The 22,099-nt window shown below is 35.7% G+C and overlaps 1 protein-coding gene across 6 annotated transcripts in view; it reads right to left on the reverse strand.

Annotated features, from left to right (window-relative positions):
- The window catches only part of LOC306852664 (vesicle transport through interaction with t-SNAREs homolog 1A-like), a 139,840-nt gene that overhangs the window by 85,721 nt on the left and 32,020 nt on the right, over positions 1-22,099 (reverse strand). For all 6 annotated transcript variants that reach the window (XM_079389677.1, XM_079389673.1, XM_079389672.1 and 3 more), the window contains one exon: positions 20,452-20,536. In XM_079389677.1, the coding sequence (XP_079245803.1) occupies positions 20,452-20,536 (85 nt within the window). The remainder of the gene's footprint in view (positions 1-20,451; positions 20,537-22,099) is intronic.

Genomic DNA, 22,099 nt, shown 5'->3' on the forward strand with positions numbered 1-22,099 from the left:
GGTAGAAGGATGAGTGTGACCCTTGCAGCTGCTCTCCAGGGCATAAATAAACATGCTGGGCACCCCTCTAATCACAGGCCCCGAATCAAATTTATTCTGCCATTAATATTTTAGCACACAGCCATGTGAGAGAGCATGAATGATTAATTTAGACATCACCTCTGTCACAATGCGTTACCCATCTGGCCCCTGATCCACCTTTGAGAATACTAAACAAAGACTTTTTTGAGTTTTCGCATTAATGTCTGGCTTTGGAGGGACTGACATTTTGGGAATGTATATTCATCTCCTACTTCCACTGCAAAATATATACACACGCAAGGAGAATAACATCACCAATAAAAAATTGTATTGCTTCTAACGATCGTTATCAACAACACCATCCCCGGATGTTATTCCAAAGAAAAAAACAGGTCTGTCTGTAATGTTTCATAGAAATGCATTCATTTGTTCCACCTCTAAAACAACTTTCCTTATTGGATTATGTCATCAAGCTTTCTTAAGTTTCAACCAATGGGAGTCGGCAGTGTTTGAGTAGGGGAGAGGTCAAATTCTGGAAAGCCCACAATTTAATGGATTACATTAGATATGAACTGATGTTAAAATTTTGGCCAAAACTATTTTTGTTTTTTTTTATTATAAAATGACTATACAACTTTATCAAAATAAAATAAATAAATAATATAAAATAAATAAATAAAATTGCTGAAGTATACTATTTTATCAAAATAAATTACAACAAAATAATAAATATTTCTATACAGAATTGACCAAAACATTTAAATAAAACAAAATAAAAATTATTAATTAAAAATAAAGTAAATATAAAAATAACTAAATATTTAAAATGCTATACTATTTTTTTGCAAACAAAAATAAGACAAATCAAAATAGTACATATTCTATATTTATTTTACCCAAATAAACATAAAACGAAATCGGTATCGGGCGCCAAATATTGATATTTTCATTAATACAATAAGGCGCTCTAAAAAGATTTCCCCAGCGTCTAAAAATGCTTTTAAATCGCAGCCGCACCATTTTGTTATTATCGTTATCATGAGCCATGTATCGTGAGGTACCCTGCGATTCCAAGCCAATATATATATATATATATATATATATATATATATAATATTTAAAATATTATAGAAAATAAAAACACAAACTTAATCCTTTTAAATGCTATAAGCAAATCTGTGCACCATTATGCAGTACATCATCATCCAACGCAAAATATATACATTTCAAGAGGAATAACATCACCAAAAGGAAATGATACTCCTGTTGATCATTTTAATTTTAATTAACAGATGAGGATCTGTCGCCTCATATTTTGACATTTACGCCACTGAGCACTCACGTGTCCTATCTTAGGTCTTCGCAAATGAGTTATCCTGTCCAAAAGTTATCATAGTACCGTTGAAGCCCCTGGCTGTGCGCCGTGTCCTTGGCAAACTCTCTTGTTGTGCTACACACACACACACACACTTCTCAACAGGCACTGATTGGGTTTAGCTTTGGGTGCTGCTTGTCTAGTAAGCAGAGATCACAGATAACATAGAAACACAATCATGCCACCCCTGCCATCTCAAGGGCCTGAGGGTCAGGGCAACACTGCGTATGTGTGTGCGGTACCTGTCGAGACAGAAGCCGTCATGAGAGGAGGAGCAAGGTGTCACTGTAGTGATGTGTTGGCATGTGCCCTCAGGTGCTTTTAAGTTGGTTGTCATTTTGTTATTCCTTGCTGTCTCTTGGCCCATTATTGAAATAAATAACAAAAAAAATTAGTCGTGTCATTCAGAACCAAGAAAGACGGAGGAAATCACATTGACACTTGTCACAAACACACCTCGCGTCTGCACCTCCTCGACAGCCCTCTCAGGAGACCTTAGCTTAGCATTAGCAACAACCAGCCTCCCTGGAGTATAACAGCGAGGCCTAACACCTCCCAGAGGTGTGATTCCTCTACACCGTATCACGAGGTTAAGCTCCAACGGCCTCAAATCTGCACCCGGCACATGATGCGAAGATCTGGCAGGAAGTAAATAATTTTCATAAAAGTCTACTACGAACGTCTTCAGAGACATCAACTGTAGACTCTCACGCTACTATGTGAGAAACATGAAAATGAAAAAGGCGGAACTGCGTGAAAAGAAAATCTACATCGACAACAGAGCACGGCGGGGTCAAGGAGCTAGTGAGAGCCATCCTAGTGGAAATGTGTGGGACCGGGAACAGAGGAAGGCCTAGCGCTCTGCTCTGCCCAAACGGGAACTCGATCGATATGTCATCCGCTACCGCGTTACTGGATGATCTTCTGCCAGGGGTTACCCTCACTCTCTTACAAAGCAGAGGAGGTGGATCCAGAAGAAAGGCCAACGAGGAGGATAAGAGGAGGAGAAAAACTAAAAACTCCATCCGTCTCTCTCTTTTCTTGTCTGAGTGCGGCGTGCAAGCCGCGGTAATGGATTTTGACATAGAGCCGGCAGGCCGAAGTGAAAAGAGGGAGCCGAGTGTTCAGTCGATATCTGAGTAGTGCGGATGGGCTAAACCCCTGGCACTCGCGCGGGCTGACCAGCGATCATTAGAAAGTCAATGAGTCCTCCAGTGCTTCAAGCCAGCTTTCAGAGGGACAGAGTGAGGCGTTAGTTTTGCACGAAGCACCGCATAGATGCACGGTAAACATACAAACATGCACAAGCTGCTGCGTATGGGCCTGGACGTGCTCACGAACAAAGCGAAATAAAACCCCTAAAACTTGCACTCTACTGATATAAAGAGACAGACGATAATCCTAAAAGTCAATGTAATATCTGAATCAATTATATTGCTCCATTTTTTCTTGCTCGACTCATAAAAACCTCTTAAAAACTTTCCTTTCTGCTGATGTCACCAAGCATGTTTAAGTTTCCAACCAATGAGGGACTGCATTACGAGTAGGAAAGTCGCTAAACTGCAAACTCTGGTACGGAAGAATTAGGAAAGCACTGATAAATTGCCGATATTAAAATTCAATAGCATTGTGTCCATATGGATGTAAAATTAAACTAAATATTAATCAAAAAAATAAATTTGTATAAAATAAATAACATTAAAAGACTAAAAACTAAAATCAACTGTGAATTCAGGCTCTATTATACATTGTACCTTGATAACAATAAATGGCCAAAATTAAAATGATATACCATTTTGTCAAAATAAATGTAAACTAAAAAAATATAAAAAAATTAAATTAACTATGTATAAAACACAAAAAATTACTAGAAGTAAATATACAATATACATAATGACTTGAAAAATGGCCAATAATGTAAGCAACGATAAATAACTAATATAAATAAATACAAGAGGATTTAGGTATCACTTTACATTAAAATAACATTAAATAACAACATTATACACAACTATGTTAAAACATTATATGTAAATAACATAACATTAAAATTAAAAGACTAAAACTAAAAACAACTGAATTCAGGCTCTGTTATCTGTTATACATTGTACCTTGATAAATGCCTGATGATGATAAATGGCCAAAATTAAAATTATATACCATTTTGTCAAAATAAATGTAAACTAAAAAAAAATATATAAAAAAACAATTATCAAATTAACACTAAAAACTATTACAAGTATTAGTATATATATTTAGATGCATGTAATTATGCATCATTTATTGTTATTATAATATAAATTAAATGTCAAGTAAGGACACCTTAAAATAAAGTGTTACCATAAATAAAAACTACAAACTACAAGTGAATTTAGGTATCACTTTACATTAAAATAACATTATACATAATAGTATATGTAAACTTGATATTCTTTTCGAGGTTTGCTAAAAAATTACATTTAATTATTAAATCATATTGTTTGAGATTAAGTGAGAGTTAGATGACGAAAAAAGGTCATCTAAATTCAAAAATACGGAAAATGAGTAATTAACTACTCAATATCAATGAACAAATTCTGTAAAATTGGTTGATACAATATGGTGATGAAATCGAGGCCCTTCCTACATTTCACTCAGAAATGTCACGTTATGGAAGTAAAATGGGTCGTTTCATCGACTTTAAGAACATGGTGGCGCAGAGGACAGGTCTTAATTGAACACATCTTTTACATTATTGAGTATCTCTGTCCTGCCCTGTGCAGCAGACACAGAGGTCCCTGGAGAGGACTGCAGAGCTGATCCAAGGTCAGATCCAACATGGCCTTTCACCTGCACCCATGTATATTTAACAGGCTCACCTCCAGCCTCCAACTCTCCTTAACTAAACTCGCAATGGCAGGCGCTCAACTGCAGAAAACAGCGCTCTGTTTTAATTAGCTTAAGAAAAGCACCTCGTAACTTCAAGCACAACAAAGACACTCATCAATCAGATGGGGCTGCTGCGTTGAGGCTGATTCGCAGAGCGTGTGAGCAGATAGACAGGTGTTTGCATCGCGCTGGATGTGAGGTGACTGGAAGTTTCTACTCGGTTTTCAACCCTCAGGGCCACCTTAGGTCTCTACCTAGTCTTTCAGCTAATGGGCTGCATAATGGCAAGTTTGACAGAGAGGGAGAGAGAGAGAGCAGAAGAAAGCGAGAGAGAGAACTGTGTTCACAGGGCTTAGTGAGTGACGTTTATTACCCGACTACTGTTGAGTTCTATGACTAAAACATTCTCCGTTCGGGCCTGCTCTCGTGAACTCCTGATTTGAGACTTTGGGGGGAATGGGGACCATATGTTAGGAAGAAACTGAGATTAAAGTATTATGTCCACAGGTCAGTCTTATGCACTCTCAAATCTGTCGTGATGTTTACTGAACGTGTTTCCCTGATCTGTGAGCCTGGCTTGGCTTATGTGGGTTGTTTAAACACAGCTCACTCTGGAGTGATAAAGTAAATATGCCAAGACTATCATGCCTGATCAAGAAAACCCAAAGGGCAAATAAGAGGATTCTGCTGGTGAGAGTAACAATATGCAGTGATCACTGGAGCTGAAAGAACAAGCTTTGGATATTGGGATCATCTGTGGGCGGTTGGATCAACATAATATGTCAGCAACCGGGCAGGCAGGATGTTAGTTTTTACCTGTTAATGTGTAGAGGTGTATAACCATTTCCTTGCACTTGTACAGTTCCTTGTACGAGACTTGATTTTATCCATTGGGAATTGATTGGATGTGAAAACCAGTCACTCCGTAACCTGAATGAGAGTTTGCAGGTGATTGTGAATGGCATAATCGAATAAACATTAATAAAAAGTAATATAAAAGAATAATAATATTGCTATCAGTTATAAGCATTAACATTAATATCATTATTGCTAAATGTTTAACACTGAATTATTTTTTTTTAAAGAAATTATACTTTTATTCAGTAAGGATACATTAAACTGATCAAAAGTGGGAATAAAAACACATTTATAATTAAAATGATATTTCAAGTAAATTTTGTTATTTTAAACTCTTTTCTATTCATCTAATAATCCTGAGAAAAAAAGTAGCACAGTTTTCACAAAAATATTAAACAGAAAACTGTTTTCAACATTTATAATAATAATGTATCACTGAGCACAAAACCATGCAGCAAATTAGACTGATTTCGGAGGGATTGTGTAACACTGAATATTGGAGTAATAGCTGCTGAAAATTCAGCTTTGCCATTACAGGAATAAATTACATTATGAAACATATTAAAATAGAAAAGTTATTTTAAATGGAAAAAAATATTTTGAAATATGAATGTTTTTACTGTATTTTTGCAGGCTTGGAGAGCAAATTCAAAAATATATATATATTTTTTTTTTAAATCTTACCAACCCCAAATGTTTGAACACACAAATTCTGAGAGACTGAGTTGATTTTGTGATTCACAATGCTTCACATAAGCACTCTCAGCTGAGCTTTTTCATCCTGATTTTCTCTTCAGAATTCATGGGTTCTTCCAGGTTCTTCACCTGGAATTTGTGCATTAAAATATTTGAACAGAACAGAAGCATATGCAACAATACATCAATTTGGATTCCATGCTGACCATCCAATTGACATATCAAAAAGTGTTTGTGTGTTTGCTTATGTGTATGCATATTAATGTGTCATCATGTATTTCTGCTCATGTGTTGACAATAGCGGGGTTCTCTCATGTGCGGCAGTGTTTGTAATTGCGGCTGATTCAGGTTGGGGAGGGTGGAGCATCCAGCTCTGCTGCTAACAAGGGGATTCAGACTCATTGAGGCCCCACTGATGCCGCGCCATCCCTTTGAAGGGATTATTAACACATTTTGATTACTGTGGTCCAGTTGTCACAGAAAATATAACCTCCATCAGAGTATGAAACAGACAGCCTTTCTGCCCTCTTTTTCATCTCTTACCCACTCTCAGCCCAGCCTGGCCCACTCAAAGCAATTCACTAATTACCACAGCAGCCATCTTAAAACCACACTAATGCTGTATTAGCTTGATGGAGAAATTAGTTAGCCCTCTCGTGTCTCCTTCACAAAAAAGCCATGGTTATTTTCACACACAGGATCAAATCAATGACATTGTTCTCGGACCGTAGCACAAAGAAATGGAAATAATTATGCCACTATTTCCCATTTCTAATAATTAATCTAGAAGGTAATCAGGAGTATGTAAATGTTTTTATTATATATGTATATAATGACTGCATTTAAGATGACTCCACAAGCTCCAAAAGATTCCATGAGATTCAAATGACTTCATAACTAACTGAACAAGCTTCAAATAGCTTTTGTAAGACGCTTACTAAAATGACTCCACAAGCCTCCAAATGACTCACCAAGATGACTCATCAAAATGACTCCCTAAGATGACTCCACGAGCTTCACATTACTCTATAAATGACTATATAAGATCCCTCCATTAAGCTTCAACTGACTCCAGGCAAGTTAACTCATCAAAATGACTCCCTAAAATGACTCCAGCAAACTTTAGATTACTCCATAATCCCTCCATGTAAGATGCCTCCACATGCTTCAAAAGACATTGAATGACTCACCAAGTTGACTAATCAAAATGACTTCCTAAGATGACTCCACGACCTTCACATGACTCTATGAGTGACTCCAGACTCCAGACATGTTAACTCATCAAAATGACTTCCTAAGATGACTCCACGACCTTCACATGACTCTATGAGTGACTCCAGACTCCAGACATGTTAACTCATCAAAATGACTGCCTAAGGTGACTCCAGCAAGCTTTAGATGACTCCATAAAGTCACTCCATGTAAGATGCCTCCACAAGCTATAAAAAACTCCATACAAAATGACTCAATAAGATGAGTCTACAAGCTTCAAATATCTTGCTAAATGACCCTGTATGATGATTCCCTAAAATGACTCCACAAGCTTCAAATGACTCCATATGATGATTCAGCAAGATGAACTAAAATGACTCCAAAAGCTTCAAATGACTCCACATGATGATTCCCTAAGACGACTCCACAAGCTTCAAATGACTCCACATTTGATGATATACCAAGATGAACTAAAATGACTCCCCAAGCTTCAAATGACTCCATATGATGATTCCCTAAGACGACTCCACAAGCTTCAAATGACTCCACATTTGATGATTTACCAAGATGAACTAAAATGACTCCCCAAGCATGAAATGACTCCATATGATGATTCAGCAAGATGAACTAAGATTACTCCACAAGCTTCAAATGACTCCACATGATGATTCGCCAAGATGAGCTAAGATGATTCTACAACCTTCAAATGGCTTTATATGATGACTCCCTGAGATGACTCACATTAGCTTCAAGAGTTTCCGTAAGACGGCTCTAAAATATAAGCATCTAAATTACTCGCCTAAATGACTTCAAAAGGCTCCGTAATATAACTCACTCACACAGGTTCACAAAGGTTCATAAAGTGCAATAAAGTGACTACAAGCTCTTCAAACAGCTCCATAAGAATATTCTGTGACTTTACATGAAATGAAGAAAGGCTACGGGTGCTTAGTAAACTGAGCAAGGAGGCTCTTTCCCAGTAACAAGAACAGCATGAACTGAACCATTACAGAGCTGTTAGACTGCACAAGTAATCAACAGAGCAATGAGTCCCTGTATGCTACTCTCAATTTGGATCACTTACAGTTAACACTTGGACTGAAGGCCTAGGGATATTTCCAGACGGAAGACAAGTCAGCTGTTAGATACCTTTCACATAATAGAGAAGCAGCAGATTATTTCTTACTTCCTTTATCATCCTTTGACAAAAATATGCTTTACTGTGCCTTTGGAGCTTACAAAAGTAAAACAGATGGTGTTCTTATGTACCAATGCACCATCTTTTTATGTGGCGTCCTTTAAAGAAATCTTCCTAATCAAACAATGTTATAAGAATGCAACACCTGCTACACACAGTCTCAATTTTAACAATAATGTTAATAAGAATTAAAGCAACATAAAAACATAAAAAAAAAAAAAAAAAAGACTAATTTGAATGCACTGTTTATCGCATCTAATATAAGCTGGACTGCATGTGTGACTGTTCACTTAATATCCGTTTGTGAAACATCCCCGTAAACATGAGAGGATGTAAGAGAAACAGAGTGTGTGAAGTGTGCAGATGATCTGTGGCTGGCTAAGTAGCTCAAATCAAAGGGCAGGATGGGCCGGAGTTAAGTAGGGCAGGGCAGGACCACTGGGAAGGGGGATGTTAAAAGAGGGCGAGCGAGATAGAGACAGACTGGAAGAGAGGAAGAGAGTCAGGGATAAACATGGTGATCAGGTGTGAGTTGTCAAGAGGTAGCTTCTGTTCACCGTAGTCCTCCTGGACAGGCATGGCCCAGACGGACAGAGCGGTGTTGGCCCAAATAAATCCAGGTGGCCCAGGATGCTAAAGTCACTCCAAATATATCACATTTTCTTTACGTTTCTCTTTTCTTTCTCTCACTTAAGGGCATAATTTAGTCAATCAGCTTCAGAAGCATAGACTGAAATCATTTGAGTGCATTTGTTGAAGTAATAAGAATACTGGGAATATTCGAAAATGATTTTATGATACAACACATACAAATAATACTTCATTTGTTTGTCATTTGGCCGTCCCTAGACTTCTTTCCTGACTATTTTTATCTGAGTCAATCATGAAAAGAAGCTGGCAATCTCTGGTAGGCTGAGGACTTGGGATTGCGTTTTTTCATGTGTAATCGAAATAAGTATGCAGCAGCAGATGGCACTGGGTGTTTCGTGTGAGATTTTTCAGAAATCACCTCACCATGGTCAATGTGGTTATGCACGGCATATCGGTTTTATGGGTTTGTTGACAAAAACCTATTCGATGAGAACAACTTTAAAAATCTCCCACCTAAATAAAAATATGAAAATGTTTCATTTAAAAAAACTATAATGAAATTAGTTTAGAAAATTGATAAGAATGTATCTATTTAGAAAATTCTAAACAGAATTTAAAAAAATGAAATAAGAAATCATCTGACTTCTTTTAAATCATAGGTAAAATAGCAATTTTTTAAAATAATGATGAAGAAATTTACATATGCATGAAAATGAGCTTCAAAAATACAAAAATAAGAAATAAAACTGAACTAATTGGCAAATAAAATGAAATAAAAAAATATAAATTTAGATGATAGATAGATAGATAGATAGATAGATAGATAGATAGATAGATAGATAGATAGATAGATAGATAGATAGATAGATAGATAGATAGATAGATAGATAGATAGATAGATAGATAGATAGAGTGTTAATTAAATTAGAGTTGAATTGATGAAAGAGGTTCCTTTCTTCCAATTATAATAATTCTTAAAAAAACACATAACCACTTGTTTTCTAGATGTAAATCCTCCAGTTCTGCTTCACATTTCTCTTGGAAACAACTGCCAGTGGAATTACACCATGTAAAAATGAAAATGCAATGAGGGGATTCAATGACTTTTTTACAAACTCAATGCAATTTCTATACATTTATATTAAAAACCAAAATAGATCTACCTGCTAAAGAAATGTTTACACAACCCAAATTAAATGAGCTAAATAACTGTATAAAGGCATCTAACAAAAGGAAGAATTACAACAATATCCATCTCTGATTTAAAAGCATTAAGAGTGAAGTAATTAAGATGATGCACAAATGTTCAGAAGTCATTTCTAAGCTGCTGTGAATAACATTCCTAAGTAATAATAAACCATAACTACTCTTATTAGATCAACTTGAATTCAACATGTATTCATAAGCTTTTCAATAAAAAATTTTAGAGGTTAATGCAGTACTTTAACGATCTATATTACACAGCCCGTCTCTCTAAAAGCTTCCTACCCAATGAAATGATTTCCCTTCATCCTATTTACAATACGATTATGATTTTGACTTAGTGTTGTGCTTAAGTGTTTTGGTGCCTTGACTCTAAGACTACAAATCATTTGCTCACTGGCAAAAACTCAAAGTAAATTAACCTTGACTATGCTGTATCCCAGTCTAAAGAATTCAGTATCAAATATGGACACAGTGACAAAAAAAGGGTTGAAAAATTTACAAATGAATGTGAAACTTTCCATAGAGTATCATCTTGTTTAATTCAAATTGGCTTCAGAGGTGATGTGACAAATCCAGTCGGCTCTTTATAAGGGGTGAATAATAATAGCTGAAATATCATGCTGCTGATGTTCAGTATCGCCCCTACACACAGATCTGAAAATACTGATGCTCTCAGCAGGGATTCAGCACTGCACACAAACACACTCATTCTCTCCTGCTCTTTCTCAAACACACACGCACATAAAAACACGGTGCTAAATAAATAAAACTCAAATGAGCTCCTAGAGTTGTGAGCGAAGCTTATCTTTTCAGGAACTTTCAGCACCAGGAGAAACATCCAAAGACTCAAAGAGAGCGGAGTGGTGGAGGCCTCTTGTCCCCCAGTGTGGAGACGGTTCTTTGAGCTCGTCCTTTTTACGGTGGCTCAAGGGCGCAGCCTATCTGCAAAAGTGTAGATTGCAACCTCCACACTCCTGCCTATTATGACTTTTATCAAAAAGGAGATTAATTTATGTGACAGTCAAACTGTAAAAGACAAGTCTTGTTAGTGAGTTTTGAGGTGCAATAAAGATCTATATATTTTCCATAGAAAAAAAAATGGTTCTAAACCTTACAAAATAAAAAAATCAGAAGTGTGCAGGAATTAAATACACTGAGCACCCTAGGTGACAGCGATATCGCCTTTTAAAAAGGGTCTGCTTCAATAATAGTCTTGCAAACTATTATTAAATATGTCAGGACGATGGCAGCAGGGTTTCCTGCACAACGCAAAATGGTGTACGTGGCAGCCCCCCCCCCATCGTATTTGCCCGGCTCCCTCCCCAGACAAAAGTGAAGCTGTCCCACTGACTGACAGATGGAACCCCCAGCTGACAGATCGGGCGATGTGTTTCATGTTCAGTGGGCGTCCTGAGCCCGCGGCCGCACCGGCCCAGGGCGCGGGCTGCAGAGGAGGAAGCCACTTTGAGGGACGGTGTGACACAAGCAGCCGCAGAGGGACAGACGGACAGTGCTAATGATGGGCTTTTTTTATATGTGTCGCAAACTGTGGGGTGGTCAGCGTTGAGATGCATTAAGTGTCGCACATTGAGCCATATTTAATCTGAAAACAAATAAGATTATCTGTGCTGGGTTAACTATCCATAACAAAGCAGGTCCAGCAGCTGTTCAAATTTATGATGATGAGCCAGTATTGTCGTTAACAGCTATTAAGTTGTTAATAAAAAAAGTAAGACTGACTTTTTGTAAGATTGAACAACAGAGACAGAAAAGTGCACTGTTGCTCAATATTAAAAAAGGTGTTTGACCAAAAATATTTTATATTTCACTATTTTCCTCCACTGTAAAAATATAAAACATGACAATAATTATAATAAAATAAAATATTTTAACTATGAATCAGATTATAGCTATAAAATAAAAATTATATATATATATATATATATATATATATATATATATATATATATATATATATATATATATATATATATATATATATATATATATATATATATATATATATATATGTGTATGTATGTATGTATGTATGTATGTATGTATGTATATATATATATATATATATATATATATATATATATATATTTATCACAACACAGTAGAGGACTTTTTCTTTTTTTTTCCCACTGATCAAAAATAAAGCAACCACGATAATAATTATAATAAATTATATTTTACATTATATTTAAATATAAATTATATTCAATAAGTACTACTATAATAACAACTATATTTTTTATGCATTTCGTATTCTATAAGTTAAATTACAATCAAACACAAATGATATTCAATAAATATTGTAACTTTTTTAATAAATTAGATATTCGATCATTTAAATTACAATTATAATACAAAGTTTATTTATTTTATATTATTTATTTATTGTTTGTTTTAATATATTTTCTTGAATAAAAATCTCTAATGTAAGATTTCAGCTTTGATAAACACTTCGTTGCATCATTGCCATAAAATCTATTCCTGCATCTAAACAAAAGTGACATTTTTGCTATAATGATTAAAATCAAATATTTAGCATAGTCAAAATATTTTTCAGGGTTAGAAAGTATATTATCTACAAAAGCAACAAACATTTTCATTATAATGCGGCACTCTGAGAGGGAGCGTTTTCGGTCCAATGCACCGAGAGACATAAATACAGCGAGAACAAACAAAACTGGAAGCACAAGTAAAGCCTAAACCGCTGCCCTTCTGTACCCACTCCGCCTGTGTTTTCAGAGCTCAGTCTGACTAGTTTCCTCTCTTAATCTCAGCCACCCAACTCTCTGCGACTCCTTAGTGAATTACGCTTGCTTTTCAACTGCCATCAATCTGCTGTCATCAGCGTGTCACTCCCATCCCACAATTACCGTTTATGATCCTCATTCCGCAGTGACAAGGTACTGCCACTCTCTCTTCCCCCTCTCCACTTTTTCCTTTTACTTCATTTCACTTTTTCTCTCTGCTTTTTGATATTGCAGCGCCTCAGATGTGCCAGCTCTTTAAAGCGACCGATGAGGAAGCGCCCATGGGGGTCCTGGGTATTCGCTTTTGTCTTCCATTTCCTTCCAAAACAGTTTTATTTAACGCCATCCAGCTTGAGTGCCCTCTTTCACTCTCTCTCCGTCAACCAAAGGTCAATGAAAGACTGTTTGTGTGCGTCTGATATAAATAGATATACACATATGGTCTGAAATTAAAATGTACTTTCTGCCTCTCTCTCTCTCTCTCTCTCTCTCTCTCTCCATGTTTCTGACAAGTTACTTCAAAAACATTTTTGGCCATTATTGTTACAAACAAATTATGTGAAAATAAAATAAGCCAATAATGAAATAAGACTGGTCACATTTTACATTATAGTGCTGTAATTGTGCATTTATGTAGTCAAGTAAGTGAATATAGCAAGACTAATGAAGTACATGTAATTAATAAAATGATAATAACTAAAAGAAGCATTATAAAATTCAAATACATTTTATTACAAATATTATATGATTAAGTAATATGCATTACATGGATACACTAATGTAGTAAATAGAAAATACAGATACTAATGAAGCAATTAACAATTATTATGTAATTAATATAATAAAAATAAGCATGATATTTATATATATTTTATTAAATATTATAAAATTTAGTAAAATGTATAACATGAATACTCTAATGTAGTAAGTAGTAAATACAGCAATACTAATGTAATTAATATAACTAAGATAAAATGTATATATTAACATAAATTTTATAATATATTGAATTAAGTAATATGTATAACAACAAGGATACTGTAAAGTAATAAATAAATACAGAAATGCAAATTAAGTATTGCACTTAATATAATAACAACAAAAATAATTAATAATAATAATAATAATAATGTAATAAAACTAAATATTAATATAAATTTATTACAAATATTATAGAATTAAGTAATATGTATAACATGCATACTGTTAAGTACTATTATATACTACAGTATTATGTACCATAATAATAATAATAATAATAATGATTTAAAATAAAATACATATTAATGTATAGTTTTATTTCATTAAAAATATACAATTAAGCAATAGACATTTACATAAGTAATATGCAAGTGTTACTAGAAATTTTATTTATGTCATGACCGTTGTATGCTATGGAATTGCGTCTTGCATATTTCAATAATTTCTTCTCAGCAAATACAATGACAAAAACATTATTATCATTCATAGTCAGTGTATGTTTTACTCTTTCCTGGGCTTCAATCCCCCAAATTCAGCTTTTTTTTTTTATATTCTGCTCTTCTCATATATTTTAGTTTGAACTCAGTCCTGAGAATACTGGAGATTTTGATGCATCTAGCTGGTGGCAAGTGTTGCTGGAGAGGCTCATTCAAAAGATGCAAGTGGGAGGCTTACCTCTCAATCTGTCACTCAATAGTTTATCTAGAAAAATGTATCTGCTCCCCATCACCCCAAAGGAAAAAACCTCTCAAACTGCATTTGAGAGGCGACTCAACAGTCAATGATCGCATTTAACATCAGCAAATATCGTAATACCGATTGGAATATATCAACAAGTCGACACCTCTCTATTGGCAATCCCAGAAACAGATAGATGCGAACACAAACACACCGGCTAGTCAAGTTTGTTGGTTCAGCTCTTGCCTTAAGAGCCTGTTTGCGGGCTTCGCCATTGTGAAAGTTTGGCCTTTTGTCTAGACGCGCTGAAATCAGTGAGTCCACCTCGGCCACCGCAATTCAAGCGTAAACACTTTTGTGTGTCCCCGTATAATACTGTTGCTCACAGACCCCGAAATCCTTGGAACAGCTGAGTCCTTCGGTGTCAAAGATAATAGCGATTTATTGCAATGTGAGGCTTTTTTCAGCCCCCCCCTCCTCCTCCCTCGCTCAAACCGATTAAAATTAAGCCGTAAACATGTGAGGACAGAATTAGCACATTTAGCGAGCCTCCTCTCCCACATCCCATTTTCGCTCCTGAGCGGCTGATCCCTGCAGCCGAACGCGGGTGCAATTTTAATGACGGGGACTGTTTTTGAAGTCCAGATGAAAAAGCGTCGCTTGCCGTTTGTGGCGGCGCTAGATACGGCGAGGCCGGGTCCGGCGTGATTGGGGGGGAGCGACACAAACTCGGACTCTGGGCTCTTCGATAGTATCGGTGTCGTTTTCCTCTCCACGATAAGACGCCTCGCTGACAAGGCCCGATTAGGAGAGAAAAAAAATCATTATTACATCTCCTTTCATCCGCCGGGGGGTTTCACGATAAACAGCTCACCCGTAGGTATATTTACAGAGTCGAAAACCTTATATTACGCTCACGCACACATCCCATCACTTATATACACATTTCTTTTTACAAGAGGTTTACATTGTGTATTCATATTTAAAAAGCTCTGACATACATAAGCTCAAATTTAAATTGTAGCCCCCCCCCCCCAAAAAGAAGAAAAATCATAAATTTTCAATGAGAAAATGCCCTCATTACAACACAAAAAACCCACCATTGTCTTTAGAAAATCCACTCTAGCTAAGTTCTCCTTTCTGCATATCTGCAAACTCTGCTATTGAAATATTTAACTCTTGTGGCTCTGCTCCGTGAATCAAACAATTATCAAATAACGGCATATTCTTTTTGAAACACAATACGGCATTCAGATTTCAGCAAACTACAAAAACCCAAGTTATTTGGTATGCTATACCTCGAGGAAATCCACTTCACCAAATGGTCCTCATTAAAGAGAGAACAGTAGCGATGTGCTGAAACTTTAAACACGACTATACAGTGAAGGAAATCAACTGGAACAGCTAAGCTGAAATAAATAATGAAAGGCAATGAAACAATTAATTACAGAGGAGGTATTGTACAGCAAATTGAATTTAGTGTGATAAAAAATATATTTTTAGCCAGCAAAAAACAGCTATAAATGTATTACTATCATTATTATTAAATATATGACTTTAGTTGAAGAGAGTTTTCAAATATTTTTAACAATAACAGCAACTTTTCAGTGAATTAATGAATGTATTCAATTACTTTTTCTTTTTTTCAATTTCATTATTATTATTAAAACAACTACTACAAAATTGTATATTATATAACTTAATATATTCTTTTAGGAGGTTATGAAAATAAATATTTTAAAAAACTACATTATTGAATGCGTTCAATTTCATTTTGACATTTTTTATTTAGTTACTATTGTTACTATAATTATGATGACATTTATTGAATGCACTCACTTTAATGTTGACATTTTTAATTTTATTATTATCATTATTAAATTATACTGAATAGTAATAAACATCATCATCATAAATGTTTAAAGTGCTTAAGAAGAAAAGGCCATGGCAACACAGGAATGACGGTTAAGAAAAACGGGAATTCCATTCAAAGAAGCAAGTTATCAGTTTCATAAAATGGTAGAAAACAACCAGAAAAAGTGGAGGAGAGGGATGAAGGAAAGAAAATGAAAGAACGATAACATGGAGGAGAAAGAAAGAGCTAGAGGCAGTGAAACAGAGACGGAGACAATTGCGTGTCTGTTACTAGGACGCTTTGACACCCATGGACTGACACAGCATGTCTTAAAGCCGTGCTCACGCTCAAAAGGAGCAGCGTTTCTTCATGTTTACAAAACATATTTATTTATTTCTTCATTCGATCATTTATTTTGTTATTTATTTCTATCGGGGGCACTCTCGGCTTCTCTGTAAAGCCTGCAACAACAATAACTACTCTCCCCCCTCGCATGCTCTTTTAATACCACTGCAGAAAAAAATCAAACCCGCTCTCAAACAAATTGATGTACTCTTTAATACAGTCGTCACATCATCACAGGGTCCTTGCGTCGTCTGCCTTGGTGACAACTGCAGGGCTGCTTAGCTTAGCCGTCATGGCTACTGCTTTGTTGGTCGCTTCAATGATTTATCACAAAAAAAAGGAGAGAAAAAAGGAAGGAGAGAGAGAAAGAAAAGAAGGGCCTCTCGATTGAGTCATTGGCACCTTTGATTGACAAGGCCTAATCAGCTTATCTGGGTGCTAATAAAGATGATGGCCTGCAGAGACACTCTCTACCTGGCTCTGCGTGAACTTTGGGCCCTGGTGAGGGCCCCAGGGGCCAGGCCCTGACCCACTCTGCTTATCTAAACACTGCTGAAATCAATCCCTAATGAGCTGGTTTCATTTTGCCCCATCGATCCGCTGCCACAGCGGCTGCTGCGGATTCAAAGGCCACTGCTCTGCTCCTTACGGACGCCGTTCCCCTGACTCATTTGTTTATATCGAACAATCCGTTAAAATTCATTTTGATTAATTAATAGATTTTGAGGTCAACTGTCTTGAGATTAAATAGTTTTCTTAGAAAAAAATACAAATAAATATTCTTCAACAATTCCAAATTTGCCTGCAAACAACAGAATTACACCCCCTAGGTATTTTATTTTCCTCCACACAAAACATATTTTGCCCACTTCCTTGGCTTTCATAAACAGCCAGGCATTTCTTTGATTAGGGTTTATTTAACGCTCGTGGGCTCTGGGACATCTCTGATTTAAATGCCTTTAAATTGGCTGCTTTGCTCCCTCCTACTGTACTCCAGGCTCTCTTCAGGCCGGCGTGCCTCTGGTTCAGGCAGCTTTAAAGTGGGTGCCCTCTCCTAATGAAGACCCATACTTTATTTATGAGACAAACAGTTTGGTAAAAAGCTCTGCATGTCCAGAGAGCACTCTCAATATCACTCTGAAGGCCTGGAGTGCTCCTGACATGCTGCTAGTGCTGGACTGAACGCACCACACACTAAAACGCACTTAAAATACACACACACACACACACACACAGTCTCCTCACTGACACTGTGTAGGTGCAATCAGAAAATAAAATTCATATTACATAAAAAATACCAAAAATAAATAAATAAAAAATTTAAATTTAAATATATATGGAGTATCCTCACAATTTTACTACAAAAATTGTGACTTGCAATATAATCAAAAATCCAAGTATTCAATCAACTTGCACCACAAAAAAAAAAAAAAAAAACCCTGATAAATCATCCTTGATAATAAAATTATTTGGTCAATATAAAGACCAGGTTTTAAAAAAAAATTTTAAACGACAAACTAATTTAAAATAATGAAACAATTAAATGTGACCACAACTAGAGTAAATGTTAAAGTAATTTTAAAATTTATATACGATCTGCAAACACACTGATATTATTTTGATTTAAGTATGCTATTACTTTAAAGACTTGAAATGTAAAAAGAATATATATATACACACGTACTCTCTATTACTACTCTGTCTCTAAGTAATAATAAAATGTGTAAACAAACATACGGCATGTTTAGATTTTAAGTAAGCAATTTTTTCAAGACTTTATATGCATTGTTTGTGTGTGTGTGCGTGTGTGTGTATATAACAATTTAAATACAGTTACATGTATCATTTTATACTTAAAGCAATATAAAATAATACAACAAATGTATTGTGTATTACTTTGTGTATACTTACATTATATATAAATATCTATCGAGTCTTAAAGTAATAGCATAGTTTAAGCAAATAAAACATTTTTAAATAAACCAAATAAACAGCACAAAAAGCTTACAACTAATTAAATATGATACAAAATAACCAATTATTATTTTATAAAATAGAAAATCTATATAAAATTAATATAGTAAATATATAAATTCAAAATATATTTTATTTTTATTATAATATATATAAATAAAATATATTTTATGTATATTTATATTTTATTAATTTAGTATTAGTAGTAATAATTTAATTATTTATTTTCTTTACTAATTTACAATTGTTTTGTTTTATTACAGGATAGCAGAAACCCGAATGGCCGGCGCTATAGCAGGTGTGGATTGCCGCTCGAGTGAATTTTAACACCCGGTCCATAAACTTGCTGATGCGCCTCAGTGTGACACAGAGAGCGAGGGTCACTGCCGCAACCCAAACAAACTGCATCTATCACTGCAGCTCCTCAACAGCCACTGAAGCGGGCCTGTGTTTACCCCAGCGATCGCTGTGCAGTTTGTGTGAGGTTGCTGTGCCCAAATCCCAAAAGTACAGGGTTTGTCCTTCTTGGGCCACTTCAGTTTAGGACTACCTGCCGCTACACTTTTAAGATGCAGGTGTTGGGGTGGTCAGTGGGGTACGGGGTCAGGGATTAGGATCACAGGAGTGAGACGCACAGGCCGAGATGCGCTTTAACGCGGTTAGAGAAGGGCTGAGTAAACAGGCATTGTTCTGCGCTTGCGGCTCCCACACTGAGAGCAGTGGAAGCGGTGCGGCATTGTAACAGCTCTCAGAGGCAGAAACCGTCCTTTATGAGGGGAAAACTCCTCTCAGAGGGGGTCTCATCCCACCGTTGAAGTGTATGGGCTTCCGCTTTGGTATCTTCTAGAAAAGCAGAAAATTCAATTGGGCAGACAAAAGTAAAAAAAATGTGTCTGAATTTTAGAAAAACAAAGGGACTTAATTCGGTGAACTGAACATACACATATACACATATAAATATATATATAAATGTATGCAGGGCAGGAGTGAAAAAAAATTAAGCACAGGCTTGAGAGGATCCAAAATAAATGAAACTAATTTTTTCAGCAGAGGATGCAGATTGCATTTATGAATTTGTGAGTTGTTCTTGCGAGACATCAAACACCAGTGGTCTGTGCAACCCTTTCTAGATTTGAATTATTAACTGTGTCGACGTCGCGCACAAGCCACCCTGCCATTATAGTGTAAATTAACAAACTTTTCAAAACTAAGGCAGAAGCCAAAGAAAGCCAGTAGCTTCTTGAAGAACGAGCTTTGATACGTCTCGGAGGAATACACTCTGCTTCAACAACACGGTGACTGTCAGGCTAAAAAAAAAAAAAAAAGCTTGCTGATTCAATCTATTTCAGATCTAAATTAGTTCATTTTCTTGTATTTAAAGATAAAAACTAACCTTCAGACAGGTGCGAATCAGGTGACGTCTAAGGTACTTTATTTAGAAATCGGTTTATTAAAAGATCTGGGTCTTTATTTAGCTTGAAAAATTGCAGGACGGTGGAGGCAGGGTGTTGTTCTTTATTCTAGTCGACACGCCATCATTTGGTACCCATATTAAAACTCTTTTTCTCTCTCTCTCTCTCTCTCTCTCTCTCTCTCACACACACACACACACACACACAGGTGAATGGAAATAAGGTGGTGTGTTTTGTGTGAGCCTAACAGTACTGCGGCTGCTACTCTACACCTCTCTCTCCCTTGCTTCTCTTTGATGTGCTCCTGGAAATGTCACCAGTCGTCAAGGCGGTTTTTTTCCACTCTCTCTCTCTTTTTACCGCACATACGAGCGAGACAATTTGCTGTCGCTCACCCCCCTACCCAGAATGCCTACCGGTTTCCACCGCTATCTGGTAGCCAGCTTCCAGCCTCCGAGATGACCTTTCCAGCCTCTCTGTGTTGTCCAACAGATGTGCTCTCTGAAAACAAACCACAGATGGAAAGAAAACAATGAGAGTGATTGAGAAGACTGGGACATTATTTACAGAGACATTTTCAACACAATAATAGACACACTAAGACAAAAGGGTAAAGACCACTTAGTTTTAATTTAACTTATACATTGATTTGAGAACGTCTAATTATGAGTTGCGTTTTCATAAATTGGACTGATCGTCGTGCAAATTCCAAAGCAAAAAAGGACGGAGCTCCAATCTAACACCTTTCCTTCTTTTTAATTGAGGCTTCCTTCTTGCAGTGGCTTTGTTCTGAAGGTGTTGCCAGATCTCATTACCTCACATTTAAAACCAGGGCAAAGATTAGCATGGGAGGGATGGCTAATTGAGCTGTAATATATTTTCAAATGCTGCTTCAGATTACCCAATATCTGTTAGTCTGACGAGTTCAGGATGCCACCATAAACCTTGTTACACTATGTTTTTTATTTGATGTATACACTTTTACAAATAAAATGTTTATTTATTTATTATCATCTATGGTTTCATGAAAAAAAACTTAAATATCCATGTGAAGCTTCAGATAGCACAAAAGGTTCTTTAAAGTAGAAAAAGAATTGTTGTCTTTTAAGAATTGTTCCATTGAAGGATCTTTGGGGAACCCAAAAAGGTTCTTTAATGGCATCGATGTGAAAAAAAAAACATGTAATTTTTAAAAGTGAATGCTGTCCAAAACGCTTGCTGGTTTCTCTACCGTGCTTTTTGGATGTTTTAAGGGTCACTGTAATGCAAACCAATAAGGCGTGTAAACTTTATCAAGGAAAGGTTAGTTAAATATATTAAAATATGAATACATTTTATAAAGTAAAATATTCCGGTGATGGCATATGTGATGAATTGGTGCATAAAAATCTTAAAATCATCTTAATATTAATTTCTAAATATTATCACAATTGGAAAAAGTGCTGTCTATTATTTTGTGGATGTGGAAGTTGAAAAAAAAAAAAAAAAAACTCTTACTGACCCTAAACTTTTGAATGGTAGTGTATACATACTAGAAATAACAGAACTAAATATCTCATACATGTTAATATATACGTGCTAGAAATAAAATATAGTAGAGCCCAACATTTCATTTGTAAAAAATGCTTTTATTTGGGATTTTTCTTAATTTAAGTTTTAATTGCTAATTATAGTACATAAGCATAATTTTAAGTTAAATTTTAAATTGAAATACTCAAATGAAATTCAGAATGTATTTAGTTTGTCCCCATTTTCTCCCTTTAAGATCTCAAGATCTCTTTGACATCAATGGAACATCAACATTCAGTGCAAAGAAGTTCACATGATCAGTGTCACAAATTTGTTATTTTGACATTCTCAACTATTTTAAGTCAGTAATGCATATTTTTTATTCATTTCATACCATACCGTCTCCGTTTAAAATTTGGCACAATCATAAAACTTTCAAAACTTTGTAGTCTTAAACTTTTGAACCCCACAGCAGATACTAAAAAACTAAGATTTTATGGTAAGTCATATAATTTATGAGTGTGAACGCTGAATGAGACCACTGCATTTCTATTT

Source organism: Barbus barbus, assembly GCF_936440315.1.
Source record: "Barbus barbus genome assembly, chromosome: 32".
Taxonomy (NCBI): Eukaryota; Metazoa; Chordata; class Actinopteri; order Cypriniformes; family Cyprinidae; genus Barbus; species Barbus barbus.